Source organism: Pagrus pagrus, assembly GCF_965226575.1.
Source record: "Pagrus pagrus genome assembly, chromosome: 16".
In the NCBI taxonomy this organism is placed as follows: Eukaryota; Metazoa; Chordata; class Actinopteri; order Spariformes; family Sparidae; genus Pagrus; species Pagrus pagrus.
The window spans coordinates 14,046-31,672 of record NC_140200.1 but is presented as its reverse complement, the minus strand read 5'-3'; the positions used below and the strand labels follow the sequence as shown (position 1 = coordinate 31,672).

General features: G+C 43.7%; 1 protein-coding gene across 1 annotated transcript; it reads right to left on the bottom strand.

The window, feature by feature from the left end:
- Nucleotides 1-7,764: 7,764 nt before the first annotated feature.
- Nucleotides 7,765-14,450, bottom strand: allc (allantoicase; the record flags this gene model as incomplete). Its single annotated transcript, XM_084376714.1, has 11 exons — nt 7,765-8,020; nt 8,235-8,353; nt 8,441-8,549; nt 10,257-10,330; nt 10,413-10,568; nt 10,677-10,809; nt 10,898-10,977; nt 11,226-11,345; nt 12,521-12,608; nt 12,903-12,953; nt 14,361-14,450. The coding sequence occupies 11 exons, from the start codon at nt 14,448-14,450 to the stop codon at nt 7,835-7,837; spliced, it is 1,206 nt and encodes a 401-aa protein (XP_084232840.1). The 3' UTR covers nt 7,765-7,834.
- Between the last annotated feature and the right edge of the window lie 3,177 nt (nt 14,451-17,627).

Below are 17,627 nucleotides of genomic sequence, written 5' to 3'. Positions count from 1 at the left end.
GAATCTTCACCAAAGTTCTGAGACGATGATCTGAGACGACATCGCGTCAGTACAATCCTGGTTCTGTCCAGTGGCTCACTGTCTGATTTAGAAGTGAGTTCATGGTTCTACTGCTGTTGTCCTCCTCCACATCGGTCTCACTCTCCAGACCACTTATTGAGAGTCTCCCTCTCGGCTCCGAATCGACTTTTCACTTCGGTTTTACTCGGTCTGTCTCCGACAAACTGGTCTCTGGAATTTATTTCAAAAGACCAGTGAAGACTGCAGAACATCACTGAGGTGTATCTGTACGTGATGATTTCTATCAGAAGACAAGAGTCACCGAGAAACATCTTTCTGTTAGTCTTGGTCTTGACTCGGCCTCGTCCTGTTAGTCTTGGTCTTGACTCGGCCTCGTCCTGTTAGTCTTGGTCTTGACTCGGCCTCGGCCTCGGCCTCGTTAGTCTTGGTCTTGACTCGGCCTCGTCCTGTTAGTCTTGGTCTTGACTCGGTCTCGTCCTGTTAGTCTTGGTCTTGACTCGGTCTCGTCTTCGTTAGTCTTGTTTTATCTTCCCTCCAGTCTGGGCTTCCTGGTGTTCGTCTGGACTGCTGAGTGTCACAGTGAACCCTGTTTTAAAGGTGATATAGAAATAAAGTTCATGTTATTGTTTTTATCTGTGGTCTTTGAGTGCCCTCTGCTGGTACTTTAACTTCCCTGCACCAGAGTGTTTAGGTAGAAACCAACACATGACAGAAGATGATGACTCACCTGAGGCAGCTGTGGCTCAGGTGGTATAGCAGGTTCTCCACTGATCACAGGGTTGTAGGTTCAATCCTGGATCTGTCATCTTCATGTGAACAAACTCCAAGAAAGTTTTAAAAGCTTTCAGAAGTTACCTTCCTTTGTTTTACAAACATTGCTCTGATCTGAAGCTATTGTCACCTGTGATCTTCACAACAAGTCTCATCTTCTGTGGCTCACAGGGTCGGTCTCCTCCCTGAAGACATGAAGGTCATCAGTTCAAGTCCTGCAGTGATCAATAACTTCTCAACTTCTCTTCCTTTGATTGTACCCTGTCATTAAACACTTGTGTTCAGTTCAGTGGAGCTTTATGGACCCCTGGTTGAGGTTCTGGACCAACATGAAGACAATTATTACATCTATTAAAACAGGAAACATTTACTTCAGCTTTGATGTTGAACATTGTGTTGAAGTGATTAAGGTGAAACAGCAGACAGCTGTGAGACACACAGTCTGCTGACAGATGCAGTTGTGTCCAAAGTGGGAATCGAACTCACAACCTGAAGATATAATCTGTTACCAAGTGAGCAACATCACAAGACTGAAGACTGGAGCTGGTTTAGTGTCTGAGACCCACATACTGTTGGGACTGGAGAAGAAGAAGAAATCCTAAAGCTGGAATTGAACCCAGCTCGTCTGGATCCCAACTCAGAGTGCTGACCACCAGACTATTTGAGACAACAGGACAGGAACATCTTGTTTGATGGTCCAGATGGCTCACTAAGGAAAAGATGAAGGGATTAAAGTCAAAGTTCTGAAGTTGAGAGCAGAAAGTGGTCCATCCAGAGTTTCCTCTCCAGGTTGATGAAGGTGGACTCTGTGCAGACTCTTTGCTCAGTCTGATCTTCTTTGTCTCTTTGTTCATTTGGGTTCATCAGCGCTGAAGATGGTCTAGTGGTTAAGGACGCCGACCGGTGACCTGGAGTCGAGGGAGGGAGGGGGGAGTCACCGGAGGAGTCTGAGAAGGCAAAACAAGTTGGAGGAAGATGGAGAAACTGGAGGCCTGACAGCAGCTTAGTCTGTCTGTCTGGTGGATTTCAAAATGAAAGCAAGTTGACTGATAGTCGCTGTGTGGCACACACACACACACACACACACACTTAGCAATGTTCACACATCTCCAGCTTTTGGAGAAACTCACAGAAGCTGAACTTTGTAATAGTTGAAGCTTGATGTTGTCACGAGGTCGGAGCCTGCGAGTCCCAAGTTTCCACCATCGCATCGTGTTCACGTTTACAACAAACCAAATGTGGTGAAGATCATCGAGTTACAGTCGGTTCTGTGGACAACCTGCGTCTCTACATGTTGAGTTTTAGACACACATGAACTTGTGATCGTGGCACCTTCCTCTACATCTCTGGTTCAGACTGTGTGAAAGTGTCCAGGTCCAGTCAGTCTGGATTAAACAGCTTTTATGTGTGTGTGTTCTGCATACAGATCGACTGTCTGGAGTAAAACAGGGAAAGATATTCTGGCTGTTGATTGGACGGCTCCCTGGTGGCGTCTGCAGGCATAAAGATTGTATGAGCACACGCACGCACGCACGCACGCTCACACACACACACACACACGACTGAAGAATCTTAATTAATGAACATGTGTACTCTGAGGATGACATCATGGTACCGTACGTCTTCACACCTTCATACAGGTACAAATACTCAATACTCAGATACTCAAGTGAAGTACAAGTACCTCTTATCTGACCTAATTAAAGCAGAGTAAATTTACTTAGTTACTTGAGCAGAAGCTGATTGATCATGGTCATGGACTGGTCGTCTGTGTCTCAGCTCAGTGCTGTTCTGAATCATCTTCATGGTTCAGACACTGAATAAGTTTGTTCCTCGTGTTTTCTTTGATCGTCAGCTGGTGAATCAAACCGGAGTCGTGAGCTCAGACATAGCACGCTTCGGCCTCCATGTTGTGCTGACTCCACATTTCCCAGGACAATGAGGCGTTCAACCGAGGTGAGGCAGGTCAGTGAGCACCGTCTGAACAGTGATGAGAGACTGACGAGCTGTCGCTCCAGAGGAAGCTCATCGTGCTGAAGAAGAGACGACTGACGGAGCTTCTAGAGTTAAAGGGTCATTTCACAGTTTCACAGGAGTCTCTGTAGGTTCTCACAACATCACTCACAGAAGACAACAGTGTTTGTGTGTACAGCCAGGGTTTGAAACACAGGACACATTGAACTGGATCCGACCAGAACTGATGGAGGAATAAATAGACACATTTAAACTGTGAGTGCAGACACGCTCTTCATGTTCACTCCTCCTGAGTTTAATCATTAACACCAGGTGAACCCGTGTCAGGAGGTCAGTTTGAAGGTGACGTGACAACAGAAACACAAAAGTCTGATTCTGTTTGGTTCTGACTGACAGACTCAGTGCAGCAGATCCACATCAGAGGATTTTTTATTTCCTGTTTTATTTTGAAGTTCTGCCCTCATGTGTCACATTTGGCTTTTCATTTCCTCCCATTGTGTGACCTCAGGCCTCACCTGAGTCCTGTTAGACAATCAGCCACTCTGCAAGTAGTGTGTGTGGTCCTGGTGTCTCCTGGTTTCTCCTGATGTCTCCTGGTTTCTCCTGGTGTCTCCTAGTGACTCCTGGTTTCTCGTGGTGTCTCCTGATGTCTCCTGGTGACTCCTGGTGTCTCCTGATGTCTCCTGGATTCTCCTGGTGTCTCCTGGTGTCTCCTGGTGACTCCTGATGTCTCCTGATGTCTCCTCTTGATGATTTATTGTTGTTGATTAATTGTTGTTGATTTATTGTTGTTGATTTATTGTTGATGTTTTATTGTTGATGATTTATTGTTGATTTATTGTTGATGATTTATTGATGATTTATTGTTGATGATTTATTGTTGTTGATTTATTGTTGATGATTTATTGTTGATGATTTATTGATGATTTATTGTTGATGATTTATTGTTGTTGATTTATTGTTGATGATTTATTGTTGATGATTTATTGATGATTTATTGTTGATGATTTATTGCTGATGATTACTTGTTGTTGATTTATTGTTGATGATTTATTGATGATTTATTGTTGATGATTTATTGATGATTTATTGTTGATGATTTATTGTTGTTGATTTATTGTTGATGATTTATTGTTGATGATTTATTGATGATTTATTGTTGATGATTTATTGCTGATGATTAATTGTTGTTGATTTATTGTTGATGATTTATTGTTGTTGATTTATTGTTGATGATTTATTGTTGTTGTTCATTTAGAGCTAATTAGCTCATGCTAGCATGCTAACAAGCTAAACTCGTGGTGAAACATTATACCTGCTAAACAATAGCATGTTAGCATTGTGATTTAGCTCAGCACAGCCTCACAGAGCTGCTAGCATGTTGCAGACTGTTAGGGTCTCTGTTGTCTGAGGACGTTGACTCTGAGTGTGACCATGGCCTCATGAACCCAGCAGACTCTCTGGGTGTTGCTCAGAGTCCCGGGGGGTTCTGGATCCCCTCGGCTCAGCCCTGTGCAGATTATTGTGCCGTCTAACAGGCTGAGGATATTACAGCGGCAGCACCTTGCATGCTTATTTCCCCCGAGACTCCTGAATCACATTTCCAACGACCCTCGCTGGAGAGAGTCCCCCTGAGAGAGCAAAACCACTGCACAGAGGCCGAGGTGAACCCTCCTCCCCCCTTCATCCAGTCTGAGGCCTCCAGCCTCGCTGAGCGGATCAGGGGAGGATGATGGAGGCGATGAGGATCTCTGTGTTATTACCCAGAGTCCTCCACCTTCAGTCAAAACACCTTACACCCTCCTAACCCTCCTACAGCCCACTGATCTCCATCACAGGTTCAGTCGGAGGCGTCCGATCGATCGTCGAGGCTCGACCGTCCTGATCAATAACATCTGATTGTGTTCAGCTTCTGTCTCACAGATGAGATCTGCTGCATGTTTTCATCTTACTTTAATGATTCAGGCTGAATGTAAACGACCTCATGTCAAACATCAGAGAGCTGAGTTATGTAGTTCACAGATGTTATGTTACTTTGTAAATGAACCTGTTGAGCCGGTTTTTCATTTCAAAACTGTATTAACAATGAAGGAGTTATACAACATCAGATATATATTATATATATTATTGTGAGAAAGTTGCAGATGGTCCACATTTGTATGTTTGCATCTTAAATGATGATTTCAAACTTGTATTTGTTGAATTTTAACAATCAGTGTGTAAATTAAAGGGATGAAACCTTTAACATCTGTTGTCTGTCTGTAGGTGAACTTGCTGTCCGCAGGAGTGGGACCTGGTCTCTGCTGCCCCCTGCTGGCACATGTCTGCATCCTGTCACTCATCACACAGGAGGTCAGGAGGTGAACACTTTAAACTACAAATGAATGAATTTAAAGAAGACGGAGAATAAAGAAACAGACGTGTCTGAATCTGCTGCTGGAACAAGCTGACAGCAGGAGGTCTTCTTCTTCTCCTCCTCCTCTGTTGTCCGGGTACAGCAATCTTTATCGAAACAGATCTCAAGCCAGCGTCCGAACCAGAGTGTGGCCACTCCCTGGTATTCTCAAATCTCGGCAAAGTGATGCCCAAAATGCTTTGCCCTCTGCTCTATCAGAACTCCTCTCGGACCCTCAGTCTTAGGAGATCAACCAAATTCACCCCTGTTCTTTGGTGTGCGGGTCCTTTTTAGAGTCTGTTCGCTCATACCCGCCTATTTCCTCTAATTGTTCACTTTTGGGGGACTGAGGGCCCTCTATCCTGTTGGAAAGGAATAGGTCTGCATAACACCTCTACAGAATATCTTTCAAGGGAATGTGTTGCATGGCTATGCAGAGGTTATCTAAAGTTGACCTGCTAGTCTCTCTATACTTAGATGGAAATGTATGCATTAAATCAAACCTGAACCTCTGAACTGGTCCGTTCTCGGTGTGGACCTCTTCCTTCAGCTACTCTCTGATGCCCACTACAGGCTAATGAGTTGTTGTTCAGGACATAAGACCTTTACGTCGTCACCTTCCCACATATACTTTAAGGGAAGCATCTGGTCCTGTCCCATCCTGTCCTGTCACTCAGAGTTCAGGAGGTATAAGAAACACACAGACACTACAGAGGTATAGCTGATTACCACACTGAAGCTGTGTCCGTCCTTCAGCCCAGCAGATGAAGGATGGTGGTGTTGGGTGAAGCTCTGCTGTCATGTGACTGACGGCTGCAGTGTTCAGACTCCTCATGTTAATGACTGATGTCATGAAGAGGAGGAAGAAGAGGATCTAATGTGAATTGAATACATGGTTACACTGGATTAGATTAACAACTGTAATGTGCAGTTCATCCAGAACCCAAAGAGAGGTCCTCTCAGCTCAGCATGCACACTGACCTTCTGCCAGTGTCGCAGGAGGCAGAGCGAGCTGTCCACAGCTCCAGCTGCATGTTGAGAGATACTGATGCCCACATCAGATCACATGCTGCTGTTGCATCTGTGTGTGAATGGCTGATAACAGACTTACTGTGGAGGACTCTGCAGTCTCCACACAGCTGTGTGTGATCACAACACAACCTGATGATGTTATTTACCGACACTGTTAGCTCAGAACTACCTGATGCTAACACTGTTAGCTCAGCAGAACTACCTGACGCTAACGCTGTTAGCTCAGAACTACCTGACGCTAACGCTGTTAGCTTAGAACTACCTGACGCTAACACTGTTAGCTCAGCAGAACTACCTGACACTAACGCTATTAGCTCCAGAAATGTTCTGATATCTGACTTTCACCATCATGGAGGAGATGGTGGCTGAGGTTACTGTGAACTGTTCCTTTAAAACATACGCAGTAACACCTGGAAACACACTGTGATATGTAAATGTAGTTTGAGGCAACACACACACACACACACACACACACACACACACACAGTGGAGCTGGGTCGGCCCACACATGGAGGCTAATTGCCATAATTTGGTCTGAGTGATGAAACACATGTCCGTCTGTCTGCTGAGGCTGACCAGGAGAGGTCAAAGGTCAGCGCTGGAGGAGGAGGAGGAGGAGGAGGAGCGTGAACACACAGCTGGGGTTGATATTTGACCTTGAGTGGTGAGGAGACAGGAGGAGGAGTGATGACGGTGGAGAAGAATAAAGGTAATCAATGAGCAGTTGATCGTTTTCATCATTAGTTTATGAGAAGACGTCGATCGTCCTCTGAATCTGTTGTTTCTGGGTATTAATGGAGAAGAAACGTTGAGCTGAGTGATGGAGGAGATCCAGACTGAGCGCGATGAGGGCTGACAGAGGGGATTGTGGGTAAATGAGCAGGAAAGTGGTTCACTGTGAGTCAAAGGACATGAAGTGGACTCAGTGAAGTGGGCATGCATCGTTATCTACAGTATGTTCATGTTGAGAGAACAGAAACACCTTCACACCGCCGGTGCTTCAGTCCAATCAGAAGGTTTTTATTCAGGAAGTGCGTCACTGAGTTCATCCTGTCGACACGTCGACATGTGGAGGTCAGATATTAAAGGATAACTACCGTTTTTTACAACCTGGACCTTATTTCTAGCATAAAATATGATCATTTACTCACCCAGATAACTTTGAAGTTGTTCGGACGAAATTAGATCCAGTGTAGCGCCGCGTATATCCATATAATGTGAGTGACGGGGCACCGAATCGCAGCCTCTATGAGCATTATCTGCCACGAAACTAGTTCATTTCACCAATATTTTGTCATGATACGCTCGTGCTATTCCCCTCAGATAATGCTCATAGAGGCTGTGTGTCGGTGCCCGGATCACTCGCATTATATGGATATATCGGCGCTCCACTGGATCTAATTTCGTCCGGACGACTCCAAATGACACCAAAGTTATCTGGGTGAGTAAATGATCGTATTTTATGCTAGAAATAAGGTCCAGGTTGTAAAAAACGGTAGTTATCCTTTAACAGTCAATCATTTTGGTAATCGATCATTTAAGTCCAAATGTCCTCCACTGTGATGATTTGTGTTGGGTTTGGGTTTTGAAGACGTCACTCTGGACTCGATGATGAGCGATGGGAGACGAGTGTTGGGAGGGTCACAGTTTGGACAGTTTGGCTGGTCTCTGCTGATTGGCCGGCGCTGCAGTGACGGGCGCGGGTCGACCCCACAGTCGCAGCCGGCTGACTCCCCCGTCCGGGCTGATGACGAGACGAACGTGACTGACGGGTCGGCTCAGAGTCAGCTCTGCCTCGCTGTACAGATGTCTGTGATGAGGACGGAGCTGCAGCACAGACGGGACACAGCAGACAGGAAGTAGATCCATTAAAATGATCATTGAAAGGCTGAACAGAGATCAAAGGACAGAACTCTGATGATGTCATCTAAACTGTGACGGCTGATTGGCTGTTAGTGTTTGTGCTCGTTTAGTAATGTTGGAGTTGACTCCTTCAAAAAGGACGTGAAGGGAAATGATCTCACAGGTGGAGCCAACATACTTTCTGAGGGGGAAGAAGGACCCGCCATTTCCCAGAATTCCACCTGGTCTGGGCGCACTGAGCCTCCTCCTCGGGGGTCAGAGAACAAGCCTCCACCCTGCAGGAGTCCGGGAAGTTTCCTGCATGTAGAAACACAGTGAGGCGTTTTCTTCTGTTCATGAGGGAAGAATGAATTTTCTACTCAGACAGTCGAGGTGAGCGTCGACCTTTGAAGTGGTTGGTGTCGACCTCGATGCTGCAGATCGCTCCAGGGTGACCCAGACGGAACACGGCCCACTCCCATCCAGGGACCTGCAGGATCCCCTGCTGGTCCACCTGCAGGACGACCGGCAGAGACACATGAGGACATTTTGTGAAAGTGAGGACAGTTATCGGTCAGTTCACGTCGACTCATTTTCAGAGCTTTTCTTAAAAACAAAGCAAAAAACTTGTGAGCTTGTAAAATCCTACAGCTGTACTCCAGATACTTCATCAGTTGTGACTTTATGATCTGCGGTTGATCACGTTAATTCTCAGCCTCACCAACATCTTATCTATAACTGTGTCCTGAACAACTCAGGATCATCTGAGAACTGTCTGTGTTATAAAGTGTCTATTAACAAAGGAACTAATATTTTGTGCAGACACAGAACAAGATGACAAACCGAACCTGTAAACCTCCAGAACCAATGAAAAACAAGCTCAGTGGGTATCACACATCATTATAATGACCCTGATGGTTTTGTGGATGTTCAGGTCGAATTTCAACCTGATCCAGTGAACAATAAGACGTCGGTGAGGCGAGAAGAGGCAGAGAATCACTGACATGATGACATGTAGCTCAGTGCACCTGTACAGGAGCAGCTGGAGGACTCCACAGGGTCCCGTCCATTTACAGTTTTTTTCGATTGCTAAGACTCATTGGTTGAAACTGAAGCGGCATGTCCAAAACTCTTAACACAGTCTGCAAAACAGAAACGCATGTGGGCTAAACTGTGTCTCACTTTTCATTGCTTTCAGACAAAGTGCATTCAGTGACCACAGTCACCGAAATGGATGAAGTCTTTTCTCATTCACTAGTTCACACCTGCAAAACACTTTAACAGCACATTTTTCAAATGCTAACACACTTTGTTCAAAACAGTTAAAAACACACTCAAAACAGAATGATAGGGGAAAAAACACCGGGAATTTCTGCTGCAGCCACATTGAAATCTATTGAAAATGATATCAAAATATTGACAATAAAAATAAATAAAATGAAGATGCAATTCCAAACAGCTGATGGTAGTTTTCAGCTGAAAACTGATTCAGGTGATCTGCGTTTGGCCTCATCAGACAGCAGATACAAAAGGAGGCTCTTGATGCTTCTTCCTGTGTGAGTATGGATCACAGAGCAGCGGTGAAGCTGCAGAGAGAGAGAGCAGCCGGGAGAGGAGGGAGTTCAGTTTCATCTCTACTGTAATTTGTATTCTGCCCCTGGAATCTGAGATTCTGCATTATTCTGTTTACGTAATACGTAGCACAAATGTTCTTGAATAAATCTCTGCATTCCTGATTCAGTGTTGGTGCAATATATTACAGCATATACAATAATTCAGAACCATTAAAGTGCAAAAGATCCTATATAAAATACTGATTTACCTGACAAAGATCATTCAAACTTGAAATATAAGATGTATTTGATGTAATGTTCTTTGTTGTTGTATTTTGTCGTTCCGTTTGTTAAGAGTGATTGTGTGTTTCCAAACTGAGACAATGTGCTAGTGTTTTGTTGAATGAGCTTCTCTTGAGACAAGTATGAAGTGTTTTGTTGGTGAGACACTTTTGGGCCTGAGATGAACTGTTGAGCTGAGCTGCAAGATGGAAATGCAGACTGTGTTAAGAGTTTTGAACATGTCGCTTCAGTTTCGACCAATGCGTCTTAGCAATTGAAAAAAACTGTAAAAGAATAGAAGAAGAAAAGTGAAGGAGGACCATTCTGAGAACATAAGGAAGGATTCAATGTGTGTGTGTGTGTGTGTGTGTGTGTGTGTGTTTAACCTCCAGGTGTTTGGGTCTGTCCAGTCTGCGGGCTGTTTCCCAGCCGTCGGCCATGTTGACAGCTCGTCCGACACCTGCAGACAGAAGGTGACCGGTGTGTCCGAGACGACTTAAATATCATCTACCAAGATAATCAATACAATAATAAAGTCAAACCAATCATGTTGCGTGGATGCCCAAAGTGGGCGTTGCTGTAGCTGAGGCAGACTCCCCCATTGGTCAGAGCCAACAGATCGATGTCTTGGTGGGCGGAGACAGACGACCAGTCTCTCTGCCCGATGCCGTACACTCGCAGTCTGGCGATCCCTCCGTCTGGACACACAAACACACTGAATGATGGCACAGGTGTCATGTTACTGACTATGTGTGTGCGTGTGTGTGTGTGTGTGCGTGTGTGTGTGTGTGTGTGTGTGTGTGTACCTGGGTGCATGTTGAGGCGCAGGTGTGTGACTCTGTGGTTGAAGTTCACCTTGAAGTAGTTGTGACAGCAGTCTGAGTATCCAGGCTGCAGCTGCGACACGCACACCAGCTCCGGCCACGCCTCCGAACCCAGCTGTCAATGAAAACATCAGCCGTCAATGAAAACATCAGCTGTCAATCAAAACATGAGCTGTCAATCAAACATCAGCTGTCAGTGTTACCTTGGCGACAGCAGCCAGCTGACTGTCAGAGGCAGCCATGCCGGTTCGGTCTCCTTCCAGGCTGAAGGCTGGAGGTTTGTCTGGTGGACAACATGAGAAGAGGTTCACCACTCAGGTCTCTGATCGTGTCTCTGAACGTGTCTCTGAACGTGTCTCTCATCGTGTCTCTGATCTTGTCTCTGATTTTGTCTCTGAACGTGTCTCTGATTTTGTCTCTGATCTTGTCACGGTCACATGACTAAAGACCTACACACTACATCAAAATGCTTCTTGTACACTTTGTGGAGTAAAGTCTGAGTCTCAGAGTTTAAGACAGAGCAGTTCGTACCCAGACAGCCGGCCTGGATGGAGACGTAAGGCGAGTGGTTTCCAGTGAAGAAGGACGTGTCGACATCGAAGCCGTAGATCAGCCCCGGTACTCCCAGCTGGACGATGCACCAGTCATGACCTGCCAGGAAGAACCAGACAGAAGAACAGAGACGTGCTGTTGATGTCGACTTCAGCACAGTTCAACAGATTTAACAATGATGTTTCTGTTCGGTAGTAAATCACATCATTAGATGTGTCTTTGTTTTGTTCATATTTGGGACGCTTGAAGCTTTCAGAAAGGCCTCAGCAGAGAAAATGTCTGTAAATCAAAATCAAGGCGAGATGTCAGAGAGAAGTCAAAGTTGAGGTCATTAACATTTGTCCACCACAGAGCGCTGACAGGTGGATTCTTACACTGTAAAACTATCTGGCTCCTCTGGAGGAGAGAGTCGGTGCTGATCCAGACCTCCTGGAGGAATAAACACCATCAGATTCTGATCTGGAACCGTTTACCGGCGGGAGGAGAGCTCGGAGATCACTTTTTAACTGTGTAGGAGACGACCGAGGGCCGACAAAATCTTGTTTTTAGCATCTGGCTGGAGAAAACATGCTAAACTCCAACCACTGTATTTATTGTGAACATGTCCTCTTTGATTGATCGATAATATTTTCAATTTGATTTGAATATTGGACCTTTAATGCAGAAAACTGACGGATTATAGTTTTATAGAACACAAATCTAAGTGCGCTTGATGGTAAATGTTTATATTATGTGTTCATGTAATAGGTAGTAATATTTGTCTTTGGGCCCTGGATGAACTGCATCTCATCCAGGGGTGTACCCTGGCCTTCGCCCTGTGAGAGCTGGATTTGGCCCCAGTAGCCCCGCAACCCCCGAAAGGGCGGGATAAAAGCGGCAACACCCCGCGACCCCAATAGGGACATAGCGGAAAGACAATGAGATGAGATTTTACATTTACATCACTGTAATCACTGTTATTATGATGTTTTTATATCATTAGCTCATGTGCTACGTCGAGTATTAATTTTTATCCCTATGATACATATTTACAGTTTCAGCTATATAATGAGTCATTACATGTAATTCACATACAGCAAATAACATGAAAAAATATAATTTTGTATACTATACTCATATTTCACAGCACTACCTCCAGTATATACTGATATAATGTGTATTTCATATCTTATTTTATTATTGATTATTTCATTCAGATAGTTCTTCACCAGTTTTACTACCTTTGAGTCTGAACCTGCTGGAATAGAAACAAGTTCAGACTGTCAGATACAAACCAGGTATTCTCTTTCTCCTCGTCTCCCATCCGTCCATCCACTTTCCAAACTCAGTGAAGGCAGCAGCGATGAACTGCGGCGGCTCTCTCTGTGCGAACACACAGCTCACAGTATTAACAGAGCAGAACAAAGCATGAAATAGTTCACATTCATAGGCTCGCAGCTGAGAGCCACAGACAGGAAGTCACAGAGTATTGAGAGTCGGACTAACATGATGGTTTGAGAAGAAAAGCAGCAGACTTTTCCTTTAAAATGAAATAATCGTATAAATCACGCGCACTGAGACTCATTTCCTCCTGACAGTAACGTGATATTTGATGTGCTGCTGAAGTGAAACACTGTCGTGTTGTCCTGAAGCCGAGGGGGTGGTTCACAGTCGTACCTTCAGCAGGTTGGCGGCGGGAGCGAACCATTCATCTGTAGCAAAAATCACCTGAAATAACAACATGAGACTCTTTATTCAACAGAAAACATTCGTTTTCACCTGAAAATATGGACCACAACAGCAACACACTCATGTCTGTAAAGACGAAGCTACAACCAGCAGCTCAGCTGAGGTAAAGACTGGAACAATGGAGGGACCCGAGCCACAGGTTGGGAACCACTGGACCGAACTAGCTAAATGTAATGATGTTAAAACTGATCCACTATGAGGTCATTACAGTCATCTACCTGCAGACGTGAGAGAAGAGTTGTGTAGCCGTATCTCAATGTGTGTGTGTGTGTGTGTGTGGGTGTGTCTTCATATTTGTAAATGTCGAGATGCGACATCGTTTAAACTCAGTCAGCTGATCTCGTACGCGTGACTTTTACTTTCACATTTACAACCTCAACACATCTTCAAACCTGAATACTACGGAAGCCCTGAGGGGCAAGTGAAGACATTTTCTTTGTCTGTTTGATCTAAAGTGTTTCCCCTCGTGTGTTTATGACTTGAAAACTGGTGGGAAAAAAGTTTTGCCAGAATATTTTTTTTCTTTCTAGTTCCTTTTTTTCCATCTGTGAAAAAGTGTTGAGAGTTGAAAAAAATCAAGAGAAGAATTTGTTTGTTTTTTGCATTTTAAACGTTTTTCAGTAGAATTTTGTGTGAAACCAAATGAATTTTTGTTTTTGTAAAACTCATTTTGACCGTAAGAGGCTCAAGTGCAAAACAATAAAAATATTCTCCTTGAAAAAAATTAAATTTTTCACTCAGTTTCAAACATAAAAAAATTAATTGTAGGGATTGTTTTTTTTTCAAAATTCTGGAGAATTTTGAGAGAATTTTTATTTTTTTGCATGTGTGATTAGTTTTGTAATACTTTTTTGAACACTAGGAGCTGAACTACATGATCACCACATGAAAAATAAAAAAAATTCTCCCAAAAATAATTTCCAGAAAATGTAGAAACTTTGAAATATTATCCTGGTAACATTTTCAACCCCACCAGAAAAATAATTATAATTTCTTAACTTGCCCCTCAGGGCTTCCGTAGGTTCTGTACACACAGATATGGATACACATTTGCAGATTGCTGTACACATTCACAAAGCTCAGAACACATTTAGAGATTCTGTTACACATTTACATATATGAACACATACACACACACACACACACACACACACACACACATTGAAGATGTGAGTGAAGAGTTGTGTAACTGTGTGTCAAATACTTTTTGCGTCATTAATGGACTCATACTCCACCATAAGTGACTCCTTGCTGTTTGTATGTAATATCACATTAGCTACTGTCTTATTGACACTAATCCCTTCAGATTTAAGTGTGATATTATGTTAAGTATGTTATATGAACTGCAGTTTACATGCCACAAATGAATATCTCACAGTGACTCACCTTCGCACCGACCGCCTCACAGGCCAGATCATTAAACTGCAGGAAGTCGGGCTCTGCTGCTGCCTTCACGGCTCTGCTCCTCTCGGCCATGTTGAACAGAAATGTGGAGGCAGCTGCTCGTCCCGTTGGACAGTGACTGTCCTGCAGGACAAAGTCCACACACAGCAGGTTGTTTGTTTGGACAGAGACAGCTTCATGCACTCCTATAGGAAGCCATACTGTCCTGTTAGTACACCACAAACACTGAGTGTCACTACATTCATACTGAGAGGACAACGTTGTTTACCTCAGTTTATAACCTCAACTTTATTGACTACATGTGTCTTGACAGAAAACTGCCTCCTGCCCTGCTGCAGCAGATTTCATCATACAAACATACATCATGTACTGCATTGACCACATGTGTTAATATACATATAATATATACACAGGGTCAAGTAATGTGGGAGTCAGAGCGAACTGAGCTCCCATAAAAGCATTAAAACAACATGTCTGTGGGGTCATTAATACATTATACCAACAACCATGACTGTAATCACAAATAATGCATTTTTAATTTAATGACTTTTATTGATGTTAATGATCCAAATGAGCTGAAAGAAACATGTTTTCATAAAGAACCAGACCACCTCAAACTCCAGAGGATGTTAGGAAGACCATTTTGCCAGATAAAGACAAAAAATTGATGAAAATTGATTCAAAAAGATATATTCCCCCACATTATCTAACCCTAACCCTGACCCTTTTTATCTTATAAAAGTTAAGATCATAACTTGAACTCTGTATATACACACACACAAATAACAAAAAGACAACACTTTTTACAGGCCGTGCTGCTTCCATCGTCATCGTTTTGAGTCACTTCAACAGAAACTGTAACCCAGTAGCCCCATCACCTGAGCTCATAGATCACCTGAGTGACTGTGACCTGCTGAGTCATGTTATTAGTCAGAAATGATTGACAGCAGTGATGAGTAATGGTTTGAGCTCTGAGAAGGATATCTCTGCTTTTACAAGCTATTAGAAAATCAAAAACACTGATGTTCAAACTGAGTCATCAGATCTTTATGAGTCTTTGGAAAGTATTTGTTCTGTTAATATTTGACTTTAGTTCCCTGATCCAAAGTTCAGAGCTGCTCTGTGATCACATTTCCTTGAAGAACACAAGAGATAAATACAGAGAAGTGAGGCTGTTTGTGAATCTGCAGACCGTTGAGAACATTCTGCTATGAGATTTCTGAGTGAAGCCGCTGATTAATTCCTCCTTCATGCAGATTATTTTTACAATCAAAAGGTAACTAAACCAATTGTTTTCCACCATTTGTGTCAATTTTAAACAGATCTCAAACACTGGAGGTTGTTCTAGCAGTGATGTAATTCGTTGATCACTGATGTAGCGTTTTGTTAGGCTGCTGTGATCTTTATGTTAGTCACAACTTAAGAGACCATAATGTTATCCACAGTCAAAACTCAGCACAGAGCAGACTGTCCTGATTCCAGCTGTGTGTCCATGAAGAGTGACCGATCGAAGACAGAACTCTGATGATCAAAGGTATAAGGATAAACGCACTTCAGTAAGGGGTACTCGAATCTAATAATTAGGGATATAATGATGAGTAGGGGTATAAGGATAAATGTACTTCAGTAGGGGTACTGGAATCTAATAACTTGTGGGCTGAGAAATCACGATTTTAAAATAACCATAAGTCAGGTTAGGTTAGGTTAGGGGTATAGAGATGAAAACCACCAGGATCGAGTCTTTTTGGAATAACTCGAGATGGGTTTGTGCTATTGATTGGGAACCACGCTCTCACCCCCATTTGTCACCAAGCCGAATCCAACGGTACCACTCTCGACTCTGTACGACGTCTGGAAGTGGGCGTGGCCAAAAGGGGGCATGTTAGATCGAGTCTTCTTGGGTTCATTTCTCGTAGGAATGTCGGACATGGTCCAGAACCAAGTCTGTGTGACGTTGGGTTAGAGAGTTATGGGCAAAAGACTCTATCCAGCTGGGCGAATGGAGTGGAATTTGCCTAAGTGTAACCCTTAGGGAAATTGTGTATTCCAGAAAGTGTCTAGTAGCACGTTTCAGGCCATTTGGAGTCGATTTGGGGTGGTTGACTTTTCAACTAGGGGTTGAAATTGTAGCCAGGCTGAGCGAGTGAGGGAGTTGAGACTTTGGCTACCCCCCCAAAAGTGAGTATGGGCTTTCCAACGGTACCAGCCATGTGTCTGTCGGACTTTCCTGGGCGAAGTATTTGGATTTGAAGTGTCCCATTGAAGTGAAAGAGAAACCATAGATATGTCTATGATGTTTGTGTGAATTTCCCAGTTTGTGATCAATAAAGACATGTTATTCTACTGTGTTGTACTGTCTTCTGTGAGTCCGTGATGAATAAAGTCATTGTCTTCTATTGTGTTGTGTCTCATTCCAATGGGAGCAAGTGGAATTGGAGAAAATTTCCACATTTGGAGTTGGTTAAGGTTAGTATAAGTGGACAGGGAGAGGTTAAATAGAGATGAGACAAGCATAAACTCCAGAGTTGGGTTAGGGGGTGGGGAAAAATCCTGTCTTTGGTCGGTGGTGGAGAATTGACCCTGTCCCCGCTGGGGGACTGGGAACTCATCCCTCCTCCAGTTGGAAACGGGTGGGGCTCTCTCCGTCCGCCCACCTCGTCTGTCTTTGTACGGTTGGCGCGCCGGCCGGCGTCGGCCATTCCGTCGGACCAAGGTCCAGTCATCATCATCATCATCATAATAGTCAGCCATCCGGCTGGACTATTTTTAATTATCCCCAAAATAAATGAAATGAAAGTTTTTAAGAATATTTTTAATACATTTTTTAAAGAAAATGTAGAAAAATGAAATTGTTTTTAAATATATTTATTATTAAATTATAAATAACAAAGGAAGGTGTGTCTGGGCGGCAACGTTTCAACCGGGTTAGGGTTAGGGGTTAGGTGAAGGGGAACTGATTTTTGGTTACCTGGGGAGGATAGGGTGCACTGGCAACAGGGAAGGGAAATGAAAAGGGAAAGATTTATCATGCTATGAGTAAAGAGAGATAAGTTTATCATGGAGCTCATAGCAGGTCTCAAACCCGGGTCCTCTAATGGGTGGCGCGTCAGTTGACATCATGCGCCACCAGACTGGCAGCAGTTCAACAGAATGAGGGAGTATAATTAGTCGAAGGAAAGGCAATATGTGAAAAAGAAGGAGCAGAAGAAGGAGAGGAGGGAGAAGAAGAGAAGGAAAAGCGATGCCTAT